Source organism: Heptranchias perlo, chromosome 12, assembly GCF_035084215.1.
Source record: "Heptranchias perlo isolate sHepPer1 chromosome 12, sHepPer1.hap1, whole genome shotgun sequence".
NCBI lineage: Eukaryota > Metazoa > Chordata > Chondrichthyes > Hexanchiformes > Hexanchidae > Heptranchias > Heptranchias perlo.
This window is the reverse complement of record NC_090336.1, coordinates 7,159,921-7,177,190: the sequence shown is the minus strand read 5'-3', so window position 1 is coordinate 7,177,190 and position 17,270 is coordinate 7,159,921. Positions and strand designations below refer to the sequence as shown.

Below are 17,270 nucleotides of genomic sequence, written 5' to 3'. Positions count from 1 at the left end.
TTAGATACAGGCGTGGTGCCAGAGGACTGGAGAATTGCAATTGTTACACCTTTGTTCAAAAAAGCGTGTAAGGATAAACCCAGCAAATACAGGCCAGTCAGTTTAACCTCAGTAGTGGGGAAACTTTTAGAAACGATAATCTGGGACAAAATTAACAGTCACTTGGATAAGTGTGGATTAATTATGGAAAGCCAGCACGGATTTGTTAAAGGCAAATCGTGTTTAACCAACTTGATTGAGTCTTTTGATGAGGTAACAGAGCGGGTCGATGAGGGCAATGCGGTTGATGTGGTGTATATGGACTTCCAAAAGGCGTTTGATAAAGTGACAGATAATAGGCTTGTCATCAAAGTTGCAGCCCATGGAATAAAGGGGACAGTGGCAGGATGGATACGAAATTGACTAAGTAATAGGAAACAGTGAGTAGTGGTGTACGGTTGTTTTTCGGACTGGAGGGAGCTATACAGTGGTGTTCCCCAGGGGTTGGTACTAGGACCATTGCTTTTCTTGATATATATTAATAACTTAGACTTGGGTGTACAGGGCACAATTTCAAAATTTGCAGATGACTCAAAACTTGGAAGTGTAGTGAACAGTGAGGAGGATAGTGATAGACTTCAAGAGGACATAGACAGGCTGGTGGAATGGGTGGACACATGGCAGATGAAATTCAACACAGAAAAGTGTGAAGTGATACGTTTCAGTTGGAAGAACGAAATGGGACAATATAAACTAAAGGGTACAATTCTAAAAGGGTTGCAGGAACAGAGAGAATCGTTGAAGGTGGCAGGGCAGGTTGAGAAAGCGGTTAAGAAGGCATATGGGTTCCTGGGCTTTATAAATAGAGGCATAGAGTACAAAAGCAAGGCAACTATGATGAATCTTTATAAAACACTGGTTTGGCCACAACTGAAGTATTGTGTCCAGTTCTGGGCACCACACTTTAGGAAGAATGTGAAGACCTTAGAGAGGGTGCAGAAGAGATTTACTAGACTGATTACAGGGATGATGGACTTCAGTTACGTGGATAGACTGGAGAAGCTGGGGTTGTTCTCCTTAGAGCACAGAAGGTTGAGAGGAGATTTGATAGAGGTATTCAAAATCATGAAGGGTCTAAACAGAGTAGATGGAGAGAAACTGTTCCCATTGTCAGAAGGGTCAAGAACCAAAGAACATAGATTTAAGGTGATTGGCAAAAGAACTAAAGGCGACATGAGAAAAAACTTTTTTACGCAGCGAGTGGTTATGATTTGGAATGCATTGCCTGAGGGGGTGGTGGAGGCAGATTCAATCGTGGCTTTCAAAAGGGAATTGGATTTAATACTTGAAGGGAAAAAATTTGCAGGGCTATGGGGATAGGGCAGGGGAGTGGGACTAATTGGATTGCGCTTGTAGAGAGCTGGTACAGACACAACGAGCCGAATGGCCTCCTTCTGTGCTGTAACCATTCTATAATTCTATGATTTTATAATTCTACCTAAACCCTTCATGATTTCGAACACTTCTATCAAATTTCCTCTCAACTTTCTCTGCTCTAAGGAGAACAACCCCAGCTTCTCCAGTCTGTCCATGTAACCGAAGTCCCTCATCCCTGGAATCATTCTAGTACATCTTTTCTGCACCCTCTCTAAGGCCTTCACATCCTTCCTAAAGTGCGTTGCCCAGAATTGGACACAATACTCCAGTTGTGGCCGAACCAGTGTTTTACAAAGGTTCAATATAACCTTCTTGCTTTTGTATTCTATGGTGTAAATTTTAACAATGAGGCGGGATCTCAGCAGGGTTGGCGGGGGGGGGGTCAATAAGTGGGTGAGAAACCTGGAAAAATTTTTCGTGTATGTTCCCGAGCGATCGCGACTCAATTGAATCCACTTCACTCAACTTCCGGGTTTCGAGTCCTCAAGCTACGGAGTGAGCGTACTACGCACCTGCATGACATGATTTAAAGCCAACTGTTTAAAGGGCCAATGCAACAATGCGCTTTGAAGGTGAAAGGAGGAAAAAGCAGAATGGAATGTCATAGAGCAAAGTCAGCACCAAGGTTCTCGGACGCCGCCCTGGAGATACTACTAACTGCTGTGAGAAACAGGAGGCAGGAGCTATACCCACCTGACAGGAGGAAGACACCTGATTCTGCTACCAAGAAGGCGTGGCTGGAGGTGGCAGAATATGTTAGCAGCAGGGACACGGTGCCCCGGTCGTGGCCGCAATGCAGGAAGCGATTTAATTTTTTTAGTGACCTAACCAGGTCAGGAAAAGTGAGTACAGTTGCTGATCCACCTGCATTCTGTGGTGAACATTACCCACACCCCACCTCACACTGCCATGCAAAGCCTACTCCATCACATCACCCTTCATACCCACTTAAGGCTTAGTGTCAAGTTACCTTCACTTCCTGTGCAATTCTTCACCCTCCCATTTGTGCTCCCACCTCTCCCACTTACCCCAATCTGTCCGATAGTCACCCTCTGATGCATCTCATTCATTGTCAGCCTGACCCAGAGCAGTGCATCTATTGGGTGACCCCGATACCCTCACTAACACACATCTGTACTTTCTCCCCTTGTAGGAGAAGAGAGTGCAAAATGCAAGGGAGAGGAGTCGGACTGGAGGGGGGGCCTCTACAAATCGTGGCCTTTACAAAGGTGGAGGAGGATGCCTTGGAAATAAGCCAAACGCTGGAGTGCCTGGCCGTGGGGGGATGCCGAGGCTGGCTCTCCGCAAACATCTGGTGACAGAGCTTTGACATCCCTCACACACAACATGGGTTGATGTTATCAATGATTGACCTGTTGCACACCTCACTATGCTCATCGCAACATTACTTCTGCGATGATTATTAATATTGACGTATGTTCTCTTCCAGGGCCATCAAGGACTGAAGACACAGGCGAGGGCAATTCCTCAGAGGAGCTCCCTGCCTCTGAGGGCGCACCGACACAGCTTAGTGAGCCATGCACCAGCGCAGATACTCACACCTCAGTGAGTCCTATTAGAGAGCTGGTTGGGTTGTCACCTGGTGAGTCACCACACACAAGTGAGCTCGAGCAGACGGTGGTGGCAGGGGCAGTGGTGGAATGTCCCCATCGGTGCGTGCAATCCTCTCCTCTGCTCAACTTGGCACAGATGCTGAACCCCGGGGGCCATCCTTGAAAAGGAGAATGATCGAGGTACAGACGCGCCTTTGCAATGTACTGGAAGATGTGTCATGCTCACTCACCACAATAGCGGAGAGGATGGAGGAGTCCACCTCCAGCATTAGTGGACTGGTGGCGTAGGTAAGTGCGGGAATGTCTGCAATGGAGAGAATGGCAGCCTCCATTGAACTTTAAGCACGGCTCACAAAAGGGTCCATTCAGGCCATGACAACGACGGTGTGGATTCAGGGTGAACAACATTCTGCCACCTTATACAGGCAGACAGATACATTAGCACTGGCCTTACAAGGCAACACACATGTCCTCCGAGCTGTTGTCCAGCAGAGTGGTAGGAGTGATGTGGCCCTGGCACAGGAGAGGGATGATAGCGAAAGAGGACATGGAAGCGGGGTCTCCACTCAAAGCGCTCCCATGTCCCGCCTTAACCAGTACCTGCAATGCTGCCCCCTCTCCAGATGGCCGAGTCTGCCCTGCACAGGTGGAGCAGTCTTCGGTGAGGCCTTCACGGGCTCCAAAACCCAGAGATCGTAGGCCAAAAGCATCTAAGCAGTCCGGGCCTGAATAGGAACAACCTGCCACTACTTCTACTGAAGCCAAGGTGGATGCACCACATAGAAGTGGTAGGAAGAGGAAGGCTAAGGTTTTATAATCACCAAGGGAATGTACAATGGTGTCTGACAAAATGTCATGTTTTTCATTTATATTTGTTGTATGTTAAATGCACATTAAATGTTAAGAGTCTCACCACCACTGCCACGTCTTGCCCATTCTTGAGTCCCTTTTGTGAAATCTCTCTGTCATGTGCTTCATCATGAACGGCGAGACTGATACCACCCATTTGGTACGTTTACAATGAGTGTATGTGTGGTTGTAGGACTGTTTTGTGCAACCTGGGGGGTGGTGGGTGCTGGTGTTGGTGGTTGTGGTGGTCTGAGTACTTGACTGTCAGATTCTTATATGGAGATCTGCAAAGTACTATCAAGTATGAGTGATTCCCTGGTATCACGAGCAGCCAGGTGAGACGCTGCTCTGTCGATGGTTCACCCATTGTCCTCCTTCTCCTCCTCCTCCTGCTTCTCCTCCTCATCTTCTTCAATATCATGAGCCACTTCTGCAGGGGGTATCCCTGGTCTCCAAGGAGCTAGCCCTCAAGTCGTTTTGTGCGAGGAAGTGGGCCGGGAAGTTGGATTCGCACAGAATGAAGGAATCACAGCAGCTGCCAGGGAATTTGGCATACACCTGCAGAAACCTCTTTTGGTGGTCGCAAACCAGCTGCGCATTGATGGAGTGATATCCCTTTTGGTTGATAAGCATTCCTGGCTCATGTGGAGGTGCTCGGATTGCTATGTCTGTGCAATCAATTGTACCCTGTATCTGTGGGAAGCCAGCCAGCGAGTGAAAACCCACTGCCCTCTCAGTCTGGCTGATGTCAACGATGGGGAAGTTGACGTAGTGGGATGCCCTGGCAAACAAGCCATTTGTGACCTGTCATATACACTTATATGCAGACGACTGAAAGATCCTGGTGATGCCACCGCTGGTGCCTTGGAATGATAAGAGCATAAGAAATAGGAGCAGGAGTTGGCCAATCGGCCCCTCGAGCCTGCTCCGCCATTCAATAAGATCATGGCTGATCTGATCCGAACCTCAAATCTAAATTCATGTCCAATTTCCTGCCCGCTCCCCATAACCCCTAATTCCCTTTACTTCTAGGAAACTGTCTATTTCTGTTTTAAATTTATTTAATTATGTAGCTTCCACAGCTTCCTGGGGCAGCAAATTCCACAGACCTACTACCCTCTGAGTGAAGAAGTTTCTCCTCATCTCAGTTTTGAAAGAGCAGCCCCTTATTCTAAGATTATGCCCCCTAGTTCTAGTTTCACTAATCCTTGGGAACATCCTCACCGCATCCACCCGATCAAGCCCCTTCACAATCTTATATGTTTCAATAAGATCGCCTCTCATTCTTCTGAACTCCAATGAGTAGAGTCCCAATCTACTCAACCTCTCCTCATATGTCCACCCCCTCATCCCCGGGATTAACCGAGTGAACCTTCTTTGTACTGCCTCGAGAGCAAGTATGTCTTTTCTTAAGTATGGACACCAAAACTGTATGCAGTATTCCAGGTGCGGTCTCACCAATACCTTATGTAACTGCAGCAATACCTCCCTGTTTTTATATTCTATCCCCCAGCAATAAACACCAACATTCCGTTGGCCTTCTTGATCACCTGCTGCACCTGCATACTAACTTTTTGATTTTCTTGCACTAGGACACCCAGATCCCTTTGTACTGCAGTACTTTCCACTTTCTCGCCATTAAGATAATAACTTGCTCTCTGATTTTTCCTGCCAAAGTGCATAACCTCACATTTTCCAATATTGTATTGCATCTGCCAAATCTCCGCCCACTCACCCAGCCTGTCTATATCCCCTTGTAGGTTTTTTATGTCCTCCTCACTCTCCACTTTCCCTCCCATCTTTGTATCATCTGCAAACTTTGATATGTTACACTCGGTCCCCTCCTCCAAATCGTTAATATAGATTGTAAAGAGTTGGGCACCCAGCACCGACCCCTGCGGAACACCACTGGCTACCGATTGCCAGTCTGAGAATGAACCATTTATCCCAACTCTCTGCTTCCTGTTAGATAACCAATCCTCCACCCACACTAGAATATTACCCCCAATCCAGTGATTCTTTATCTTGAGCAATAATCTTTTATGTGACACCTTGTTGAATGCCTTCTGGAAGTCTAAATACACTACGTCCACTGGTTCCCCTTTATCCACCCTGTACGTTATGTCCTCAAAGAACTCAAGCAAATGTGTCAGACATGACTTCCCCTTCTGCAGGCAAAGAAGTTGAGGGCAGAGTTGACTTTAACTGCGACAGGCAATGGGTGCCCACCAGGCCCATCCGGGAGCAGCTCTGCATGAAGGAACCTGCAGATATCTGTGACCACCTGGCGAGTTTAAACTGAGCCTTTGTCGGCACTGCTGCTCAGAGAGGTCCAGGAAGCTCAGCCTCAGCTTGTTGACGCTCTCACGAGGGTAGTGCGTTCTGCGACATCAGACCCTCTGTTGGTTCCCTCTTTGCTCTTCTGCAGGTTCTTGTGGCGCACCTTTGTCTTGTGGAGCTGCAACTCCCAGAACTGCTGCCAAGGATGCTGATGTGCCTCCTCCTCAGATGTAGTGCTGCATACATCCCCCATCCTAATGGTGTCAGTTTGAGGGGGCCCAAAATGTAGGTAAATATGTGTGAACACAAGAATTCTGAGTGTGAACAAAGAAATCTCCATCTTAACACAAAGAACTCCCGGCCAAATGTTTTTATGAGAGAACTGACTGCCCTGCTGCAAAAGCTCACCTTTTCTTCACATGTGTCAATCACTGGTTTCAAGGTCCAAATGGCTGCCAGCTGTAGCTCACCTCTGTTTCCATTGCATGTTTCAGAGGCCATGGGAGACAGTTTAAGGTAGAGTTAAAATAATTTGTCTGCCTCAAGTATACTGCAAGTTAATTCACTTAACTACTTCAAATACCTTAATTGTCCCTTTAAATGTCATCCCGCCGGATTTAAGTGCCAGCCAGACTTCCAGGTTTCTGAAACGCGGAATTTTGTGGGTTGGAGGCGGGATTCGATCCTGAACCAAACTTTTAAAATTTTTACTGCCCCACCCCAATTCCCAACCCATCCAATCTTCCGGGTTAATATTTATCCTTATGCCTCTATTTATAAAGCCCAGGATCCCATATGCTTTTTTAACTGCTCAACCTGCCCTGCCACCTTCAAAGATTTGTGCACATATACCCCCCCAGTCTCTCTGTCCCTGTACCCCCTTTAGAATTGAACCATTTAGTTTATATTGCCTCTCATCATAATCTCCCTACTTTACATGTTGCCAGCGATCGTTAAGAGCGCATGCACAAATGCCTTTGGCGTCCTGCGTACTTCATGACGGAATTTTCGGGGCTTAGGAGTCCGTGTAGTGCCTACACAATGGGCGCGACGCAGCCCAATTTAGCCCCCAACAGCTTTTAAAACACAAGCTTTTGATACAGCAGGGGTTAGTGTAAGAAAGTAGAGTGCTGCAATATAAAAGGCATAGGCTGCTACAGAGCATACATACATCAAAGATTTTGTACAACAAAGCTATGGTTCGGGAAAAACAATGATAAGAAGTAACAGTACGGTTTGAGAAGACATGAGGCCCCTCATCCCTATCTGGTAATCTGTTCAAAGAACTTCAGATATTTTGCATCCAGCAGGAAGCAGACCATAAAAGCAAATGGTATAAGAAGAGATGCCATGTTTTACTATGATAGGAAGACATTCAAGACCAGGTAGCGTGAACAGGCTTGGAGAAGCTATTTTCACGGTTCCTCACCAAATACCATGCACGTGAATGTTTGACATAAGGCTGAAGAGTATTGCTCGGTACGGGGTTCGAAGATTAAAGTTTTGTAACAATAATAAATGAAGTTAATTATCAGACATATTACTGTCTCTAGCTTTTTGAATCTGTTAAAAGGATAAGGAAGGAATTACCCAATGGGTTGCATTTGTACGGATTCTTTCTTAACAGTTTAATCTGCCAAATCATAAAGTCATTTATGTGTTTTCTGTGAGGAATATCGTACCTTTAATATTCAAATTGTGGAAACTAACTAGCACGACCACGTAATTTATTTCCATTTTTGAGATGACAGGACAAACACAGATCTGATGGTTTCCACTTTTAGATGACATTGTTTAGAAGGTTGGATCAACTTGTTGAATTGATGGTGTGACCTAATATAAAGTTAGTTATTATTTCATAACTTGGGTAAGAGGTATTGAATGTTTAATATTTTTAACAGCTGTAGATATTTTTTAACTTGAGATTTTGTCTTTCTCATTTTTCAGTAAATCGTACAGGAAATAAAATAATTCAATATGGAGACGTTCTAGTTGGTACTTCTAGAAATGCTATGATATGTAAACAAGAACCAAGAAGCTGCTTATGGCCTTCTTCAAAAGATGGGAATGTTTATGTACCATATAAGATCCATAAAGACTACAGTAAGTTACTTTCATTAATATTTGTCCCTGGTAATAGTCAAATATAACAACTTATAGAAGCTTATCGTGGATCTGGGTGCACTCATGATTATTTATGTATCTTATCAAGAAGCTGGATAAAGGGCTTCTCTGAAGATCCAGTTAAGTCAATGAGTAGCTAAGACGTACAGACCAAGACGGCTTGTAGCTTTGAACTCCAGTCAGTGTGAATTAGATCACTTAGCTGGGACTGTGGTAGTGGGTCTACAATAGCCCTGATTCAGGTAGGGGGAAATTGAGCAGAGATTCTGTTCCTGATTGCTGTTCCTGATTCCTGTCCAGCGACTTCTGTTTGAAGTGTGGACATCGGATGAGGGAGGATCAAGTTCAACTGTGATGCCCCTCCACAAGCAAATAGCCTGCAGTTCACACTTGAAGAATAGCTAGTTGGGCAAGATACTGGAGGGTGACCAGTGTCCATGGAACTGTACTGCTGCAAAGAATCATGTTTCAAGAGAGGATAGAAAATTGTCACGAAAAGGTGGCGGAAAAAAATGAGTAATCTAAATATTAAATACATCTAGAAAATACATATTATACTACAATGCCTGTTTCTGCTTTGTGTTTATTTGTCATATAAGCACATTGAGGTCATCAACCTGTGTAACCATTAGGGCTACTTGACTTGCATCGAATTACATAGCGTCTACAGCACAGAAACAGGCCATTTGGCCCAGCTGGTCTTTGTCGGCATGTATGCTCTACACGAGCCTCCTCCAACCCCTCTTCATCTAACCCTATCAGCATATCCTTCTATTCCTTTCTCCCTCATGTGCTTATCTAGCTTCCCCTTAAATGCATCTATGTTATTCCCCTCAACTACTCCTTGTGGTAGCGAGTTCCACGTTCTTACCACTCTTTGAGTAAAGAATTTTCTCCTAAATTCTCTATTGGATTTATCAGTGACAATCTTATATTTATGACCTATAGTTTTGGTCTCCCCCATGAGTTATTATTCGTCATACTCAGAATCCATGGAGAGCTCGACACCTGGAACCAGAAGACCCCTGTGGGAAACTTTTGGTCCATTAAACAGCACCAGATGCTGAGAGAACTGCTGCTTTACTTTCATTCAAAGTGCACCTGCTCAATCTCGAATCTTGAGTTTGACTCTGATAAATCCACTTCCTTTTCTGGATTAAATAATCTTTGATTGAGCGTAAACATGGGATTCAAAAGAATCATATTGAAAATGCAGCCTTTTTTTCAATTCCTATCTTAGGTAAATAGCTGGAGCTTTGACTGTTTTGGTTCCTATGGTCATTTAGGTTTTGTCAATTTTGTTCCTCCAGGTTCTCCCTGAATATTCCATGTGTGTTGTACGATTATGTGGTCTGCAGTCTGTATTGTGTCATTTGAGTACCTTTTACATTGATCCTGAACCCAACTCCTAAGTCATCCAGTTTGTCTCTCTATGAATTCAGGATGTTGCAAACTTAGGGGAATTTTAACAAAGAGCAGGTTTCGGGTGGGTGAGGAGTGGGGTGAGTGTGAAATGCATTTGCTCTCATAAATTTCAGACCTGAAGTATTTTAACTTCTTGGCCTCAATTACAATCACACTTGTTAAAATCATACGGCCCAGGGGTCATCCATTGGCTGGAAGGGAAGTGGTGGCGAGGGGGTTTTGGAACAGCCTCATGGGTCGGAAGGTGAGTGGGAACCTGGGGAATCAAAAGCCGAGAATTTACTTGTGGGGCCCAGAGGAGCCTTTTGTGGCCTCTTCAGTCTTCTGAGCAGCTTTCATTTAACTGAACGGCGAGCGGCAGGTGCCCCACGCAGACTGTGATTAAATGGCCATCTGTGTCCTAGTGATGTAATAGGACTGCAATTTGCATACACATCTGATTTAGGCAGGCACCTCGCCGCCGGCAAAAACAGCTGGTTAAAATCCCTGCAAAGCGGGAACGGAGTGAGAAATTAATCTGTACCTTTTTAACTGCCTCCCAGTCAAGTGTCCGCCAGGTGAAGGAGTTATAATCCCCCCGATAATTACAGATGAAGAATACCCACTCATTTACTCGGGGAAGAAGAACACAGAAATAGTGTTGGGGATGATGTAGTTAAGGGGCTGTAAGATTAATTGTGTTTTTTCTGACCGAATACATTTAATAAAGTTGGAAACAATTCCATTTAATTTTAATACAATTCAACTGTAGTCAACAATAATATCATTCAATTGAAAAAACCCATATGACAGGGACCAAAATAGTCCAAACAGCCAACAGTACTCAATGACAGATCATGAAGACGTGGTGACAGACCAATTTTTTGAGAAGGTAAAGTTGTCATTAAAAATAGTACAATGGCAATGAGATACTATGAATACTATGGATGGGTGAGGCACAAAAGCACGAAAATCAGAGAATCGTAGAATCATAAAATGGTTACAGCACAGAAGGAGGCCATTCGGTCCATCAAGCCCATTCCGGCTCTTTGTAAGAGCAATCCAGTTAGTCCCATTCCCCTGCTCTTTCCCCACAGCCCAGCAATTTTTTTCCTTCAAGTATTTATCCAATTCCTTTTTGAAAGCCACGATTGAATCTGCTTCCACCATCCTTTCAGGCACAGCATTCCAGATCATAACTACTCGCTGCATAAAAAAGTTTTTCCTTATGTCGCCTTTGGTTCTTTTGCCAATCACCTTAAATCTGTGTCCTCTGGTTCTCGACCCTTCTGCCAAGGGGAACAGCTTCTGTTCATTTACTTTATCCAAACCCTTCATGGTTTTGAACACTTCTAATCAAATCTCCTCTCAGTCTTCTCTGCTGTAAGGATAACAACCCCAGCTTCTCCAATCTATCCACGTACCTGAAGTCCCTCATCCCTGGGACCGTTCTAGTAAATCTTTTCTGCACCCTCTCTAAGACCTTCACATCCTTCCAAAAGTGCGGTGCCCAGAACTGGACACAGTACTCCAGTTGTGGTTCACTATAACTTCCTTGCTTTTGTACTCTATGGTTCCGATATTACCAGGGAGGCGGGATGGCAGTGGGTTACCCGCCCAATGAAATCTGTCCGTTCCCGATGTGATCGCGGGTAAATTGAAGCCACTTAATGTGGCTTCCGGGTTTCCCGTTGGAAACCTGCACAGCGGGCAGACTACGCACCCGCATCACAGGCTGTCAGCTGGAGGAGCTCCAATGCTGCTCCTGCAGCAAAGAACCAAAATTATCGAATGGAGCAGCTCAGTGGAAAGCCATTGTGGGATGCCTCACTCCAGGTTTTACTGGATGGGGTGAGGAGGAGGAGGGATATTTTCTACCCGGCAGAAGGGAGGAAGTGGCCTGTCTCTGCCACCAAGAAGACCTGGCACGAGGTGGCAGAGGAGGTCACCAGCAGCAGCAACGTCTTCCGCATATGAATCCTTTTTTTTTGTTCGTTCCTGGTAAGTGGGCGCGGCTGGCAAGGCCAGCATTTATTGCCCATCCCTAATTGCCCTTGAGAAGGTGGTGGTGAGCCGCCTTCTTGAACCGCTGCAGTCCGTGTTGTGAAGGTTCTCCCACAGTGCTGTTAGGAAGGGAGTTCCAGGATCTTGACCCAGCGACGATGAAGGAACGGCGATATATTTCCAAGTCGGGATGGTCTGTGACTTGGAGGGGAACATGCATGTGGTGTTGTTCCCATGTGCCTGGTGCCCTTGTCCTTCTAGGTAGTAGAGGTCGCAGGATTGGGAGGTGCTGTCGAAGAAGCCTTGGCGAGTTGCTGCAGTGCATCCTGTGGATGATACACACTGCATCTACGGTGCGCCGGTGGTGTAGGGAGTGAATGTTTAGGGTGGTGGATGGCGGATGCCAATCAACTGGGCTGCTTTGTCCTGGATGGTGTCGAGCTTCTTGAGTGTTGTTGGAGCTGCACTCATCCAGGCAAGTGGACGGTATTCCATTACACTCCTGACCTGTGCCTTGTAGATGGTGGAACGGCTTTGGGGAGTCAGGAGGTGAGTCACTCGCCGCAGAATACCCAGCCTCTGACCTGCTGTTGTAGCCACAGTATTTATATGGCTGGTCCAGTTAAGTTTCTGGTCAATGGTGACCCCCAGGATGTTGATGGTAGGGGATTCGGTGATGGTAATGCCATTGAATGTCTTGGGGAGGTGGTTAGACTCTCTCTTGTTGGAGATGGTCATTGCCTGGCACTTGTCTGGTGCGAATATTACTTGCCACTTATTAGCCCAAAGCTAGATGTCCAGGTCTTGCTGCATGCAGGCACGGACTGCTTCATTATCTGAGGGGTTGCAAATGGAACTGAACACCGTGCAATCATCAGCGAACATCCCCATTTCTGACCTTATGATGGAGGGAAGGTCATTGATGAAGCAGCTGAAGATGGTTGGGCCTAGGACACTGTCCTGAGGAACTCCTGCAGCAATGTCCTGGGGCTGAGATGATTGGCCTCCAACAACCACTTCCATCTTCCTTTGTGCTCGATATGACTCCAGCCACTGGAGAGTTTTCCCCCTGATTCCCATTGACTTCAATTTTACTAAGGGTCCTTGGTGCCACACTCGGTCAAATGCTGCCTTGATGTCAAGGACAGTCACTCTCACTTCACCTCTGGAATTCAGCTCTTTTTCCATGTTTGGACCAAGGCTGCTCCTTGCAGGGAGCGCTTCAATGACCTAACTAGGTCAGCCAAAGTGAGTACACTTACTCATTCTCCTGCACTCCGTCTTCCACATCACCGTTCCCACCCCCCAACTCATACTGTATATGCCAACACTACTCTGTCACATCACTCCTCACACCCACTCAAAGCTCATCCTCAACTTACCTGCACATACTCACCTCCCCAGTACTCATCCCACCACTACCACTCAACCCAATCCACATACAATGTCATGGCTCTGTCTCATACTCACCCTCTGATGCATCTCTTTCACAGTCAGCCTCACCCAAACCAATGCATTCAGCGATTGGCCATGTCACCATCCCTCACTCATGCCTCTCTACTTTCTCCCCTTACAGGAGAAGAGAGCCCAGAATGCACGGGAGAGGGCAAAGACCGGAGGGGGGCCACAACATCAGGTCGTCCTCACGGACACGGAGCAGGAGGCTCTTGAAGTGAGCCGCACCCTCGAGTGCCTGTCCGTCAGGGACACCGAGACTGCCACCCGACAAACGGCTGGTGACAGAACTTTAACATTCAGCGCTCACAATAGGAAATGATGTTAACATGCCTTGCCATCTTCAGCACCTCAACATCTGTCAACATGCTTAATATTGCCTTCTGTTCTCTTACAGGGCCTTTAGCGACCGTCGTGACGGCGGAGGGCGATTCCTCACAGGACCTGCCAGCCTCTGAGGGGGCACCATCACATCTGAGTGAGCCATCCACCAGCGCAGATATGCACACCTCGGTGGGTCCCCGTCCTCACTTAGTTGGGGTCACACGTGGTGAGTCACCACACACATGTGAGCACGAGCAGACACTGGTGGCAGGGGCAGCTGTGGAGAGTCCATGTCGGTGGGAGCACACTTCTCCAGCCTCTGCTCAGCTGGACACGGATGCTGAATCCCAGGGGCCATCCTTTAAAAGGAGAATGATCGAGGGGCAGCAGCACATTTGCGAGGTGCTGGAACAGGTGCCACGCGCACTCTCCACAATTGCGCAGAGGATGGAGGAGTCCAACTCCTGCATGAGTGGAATGGTGGCACAGCAACAGGAGAGAATCTCTGAGATACTGTCACAGGGACGTGAGGGCATCTCTGAGATAGTGTTGTGGGTAAGTGCAGGAATGTCTGCAATGGAGGGAAGGCTAGCCTCCATCGAGCTTCAAGCATGGCTCACCAATGAGCCCTGACAATGGCTCTTCGGACTCAGGGTGAGCAACTTTCTGCCGCCTTAAACAGGCAGGCAGATACATTAGCACTGGCCTTACAAGGCTTCACACATGTCGTCCAAACTGTCGTCCAGCAGGGTGGTAGGAGTGATGTGGGCCTGGCCCAGGAGAGGGATGATGGAAAAAGGGGACATGGAAGTGGGGACGCCACTCAAAGCACTCCCACGTCTCACCCGTTGCCGCCCTCTCAACCAGTACCCGCAATGCTGCCACCTATCCAGGTGGTTGAGTCCGTCCCTGCACAGGTGCAGGTGGAGCAGTCTTTGGAGGGGCCTGAAACCCAGAGGGCGTAGGCCTAAAGCATCTAAGCAGTCAGGGCATGAACAAGAGCAACCTGCCATTACCTCTGCTGCAGCCACAGGGGAAGCACCACTTTTGAGAAGTCGGAAGCGTAAGGCAAAGGATTTTTGAGCACAAAGGGGATGTACAAGGGTGTTTGACGGTCGGTCATGTTTTTTATTTATATATGATTTTATTATTAATATTATTATTGTCACCACTACTGCCATGTCTTGGCCATTCTTGACTGGCTTGTGTAATATGTCCCTTTCATGAGGTTCACCATGAACACCCACACTTGATGCCACCCATTGGGTCACTCTACAGTGGGTGTATGTGTAGTTGCAGGACTGTTTTGTGCAGGTGCCTGTGGCGCAGTACTGTGTTGTGGAGCTTCACGTGGCGGAGGTGGATGACCTGCCTGGCGAGGCTGGTGATGTTGCTCGTCCTCGGATGAAGTGATGAATGTAGCCATGGCACCCCCCTATCCTGACGGTTTGAGTTTGAGGGGGTCCGTAGGTAAATGTGTTTGAGCAGCAGAGTTTTGGGTATAAATTAAGAATTTTGAGTGGAAAGACAAAGGTCTTGCAGCCAAAACTTTGTCTGAAGTGACAGAGTGCCCTGCTGCAATAAATAACGTTTTCTCCCCAACTGTCAAATAATCCTTTGCATCTCCCACTGGCTGCTGGCTGAAACACATCTGCTCCAACAGGGAATGTTCCCCACAGCACGAGAAACACGCTGAGGATCCTTCAAAATTGCACCCCTGCCAAAATCTCCAGTCATTGAGGTCTGTCAAGTACCTCAACTAGCTAAATAACTATCTAAATTATCATCCCGCCGGCTTTAATTGCCGGTGGGAGTCCCGCTCCGAGATTCCACCATTTTCGGAGCCCCCCCTACCCCCAACACACCCGCTTGACCATCCGAAAATCGGCCCCTAAACCTCTATTTATAAAGCCCAGGGTCCCGTATGCTTTTTTAACCACTTTCTCAACCTGTCCTGCCACCTTCAAAGATTTGTGCACATATACCGCCAGGTCTCTCTGTTCCTGCACCCCCTTTAGAACTGTACCATTTAGTTTATATTGCCTCTCCTCGTTCTTCCTGCCAAAATGTATCACTTCGCACTTCTCTGCCTTAAATTTCATCTGCCATGTGTCCGCCCATTCTGCAAGTCTGTCTGTGTCCTCTTGAAGTCTATTACTATCTTCCCCATTGTTTACTACACTTCCAAGTTTTATGTCCTCTGTAAATTTTGAAAGTGTGCCCTGTACATCCAAGTCCAAGTCATCAATATATATCAAAAAACTAAAAGAAATAGATGAAAATGTGACAGAACAGGGTCATGTTAGAAAGTCCTGAATTATAGACCTAGGTTTTTCTCTCTTCACCAGCAATTTGTGGCAGATTCTGGGCAGACAATCGAGGAAAATAAAGTAGAGATGCCGAGTGCTGATTCCGCACCAGTTCAAAACCCCGTTACAGTTTTCCTCCATCCTCGATGTGGGCAGCCTGCAGCACCCACCGCATGTGAATGAGATTTAAATAAGCCGCTGAAGTCCAGTGTTGGATTTTGCTCCTCTACTGCCTGTGGACTGCGTCAAAAAAACACCTGTACTAAAAAAGGGCATTGTGAGCTGCTGTTTGCTCGGTGGCAATAGCCAGGCAGAAGTATTGCTAAAGGCCACCTAGTTAACATCGTCTATTTGTCAAACTTTGCTGTTGAATATTTTTTCTGGAGGCCATTCCATCTGCAGCTTGCTAATAGCTTCTGCATTGCTGCTGATGCTGTGGAGATTCTTTTGGAACTTCAGCCATGAAACACTGTACACAATGGTGTTTCATTAGTGATTCCTCTGTACCTTTGTTATGAAAAGGAAGAGGAAAGTGAAGAAGGTTTAGAGGAAACCATGGCTTCATTTCAGGAAGAGATCACCCAGGCAAACCTGCTGTTGGCAGCTGTCCATCTGCAGATTTAGTTCATGAGAGACATGTTGACCTAATAAGGTCCATAACAACAGCAGATTCAATCTTGTATTAATTTGTTCTCAGGATGTGGGTGACACTGGCAAGACCCCGATTATTGCGCATTCTTAGTTGCCCTCAGAAGTTGGTGGTGGGCTGCCCCCTTGAACCATTGTAATTCTTGAGGTTATAGTGCTCCCATAATTGTATTTGGTAGAGAATTCCAGGATTTTGACCCAGGTTCGAAGAAGGAATGGCAATATATGTCAGGATTGTGGGTAACTCAGAGGTGATGGTGTTCCTGTGATCTTGTGGCCCTTGTCCTTGTTGGTGCTAGATGTCATAGGGCTGGGCGACGTTATCAAAGTAAGCGAGGTGAAAGGCTACATTTCATCCTGTAGATGGTATATACTGCATCACAGCGTGCAAGTAGTGGAGGTACGGTGTCAAGTGGGCTATTCTGCTCTATATGGTGTTAAGTTTCTTGAGTATTGTTTTGGTGGCACCCATCCAGGCAAGTGGTTATTATTCCATCCCACTTCAGACTTGTGCCTTGTAGGTGGTGATGAGGCTTTAAGGGGTGAAGAGGTGAGCTGCTCATCGCAGAGACCCAATCTCTGTCACACTCTTATAGCCATAGCGTTGATATGACTGGTCCAGTTAAGCTTCTGATCAATGGTGATGTTGATGGTGGAGTACTCAGCGATGGTGGTACCATTGAAGGCCGGAGTTGCTCATTGTCTGCTGCTCACTTATGGCAAGTATCATCTGCAGCTTGATGTTGCCCAGGTTCTGCTATAGACAGGCAAAGGAGTTGTGAATGGAGTTGAACACTATGGAATTCTCAATGAATAGCCCCACTCCTGACCTTATAATGGAGGAAAGTTCACTGATGAATATGCTGAAGATGGTTAGGCCAAG

General features: G+C 46.6%; 1 protein-coding gene across 1 annotated transcript in view; it reads left to right on the top strand.

Moving 5' to 3' along the window:
* LOC137328126 (low choriolytic enzyme-like) overlaps window positions 1-16,363 on the top strand; it is a 75,445-nt gene extending 59,082 nt beyond the window's left edge. Inside the window, exons 5-7 of the mRNA XM_067994305.1 lie at window positions 8,067-8,222; window positions 13,504-13,584; window positions 16,233-16,363. Of these exons, the coding sequence (XP_067850406.1) occupies window positions 8,067-8,222; window positions 13,504-13,584; window positions 16,233-16,363 (368 nt within the window). The remainder of the gene's footprint in view (window positions 1-8,066; window positions 8,223-13,503; window positions 13,585-16,232) is intronic.
* The last annotated feature ends 907 nt before the right edge of the window (window positions 16,364-17,270 follow it).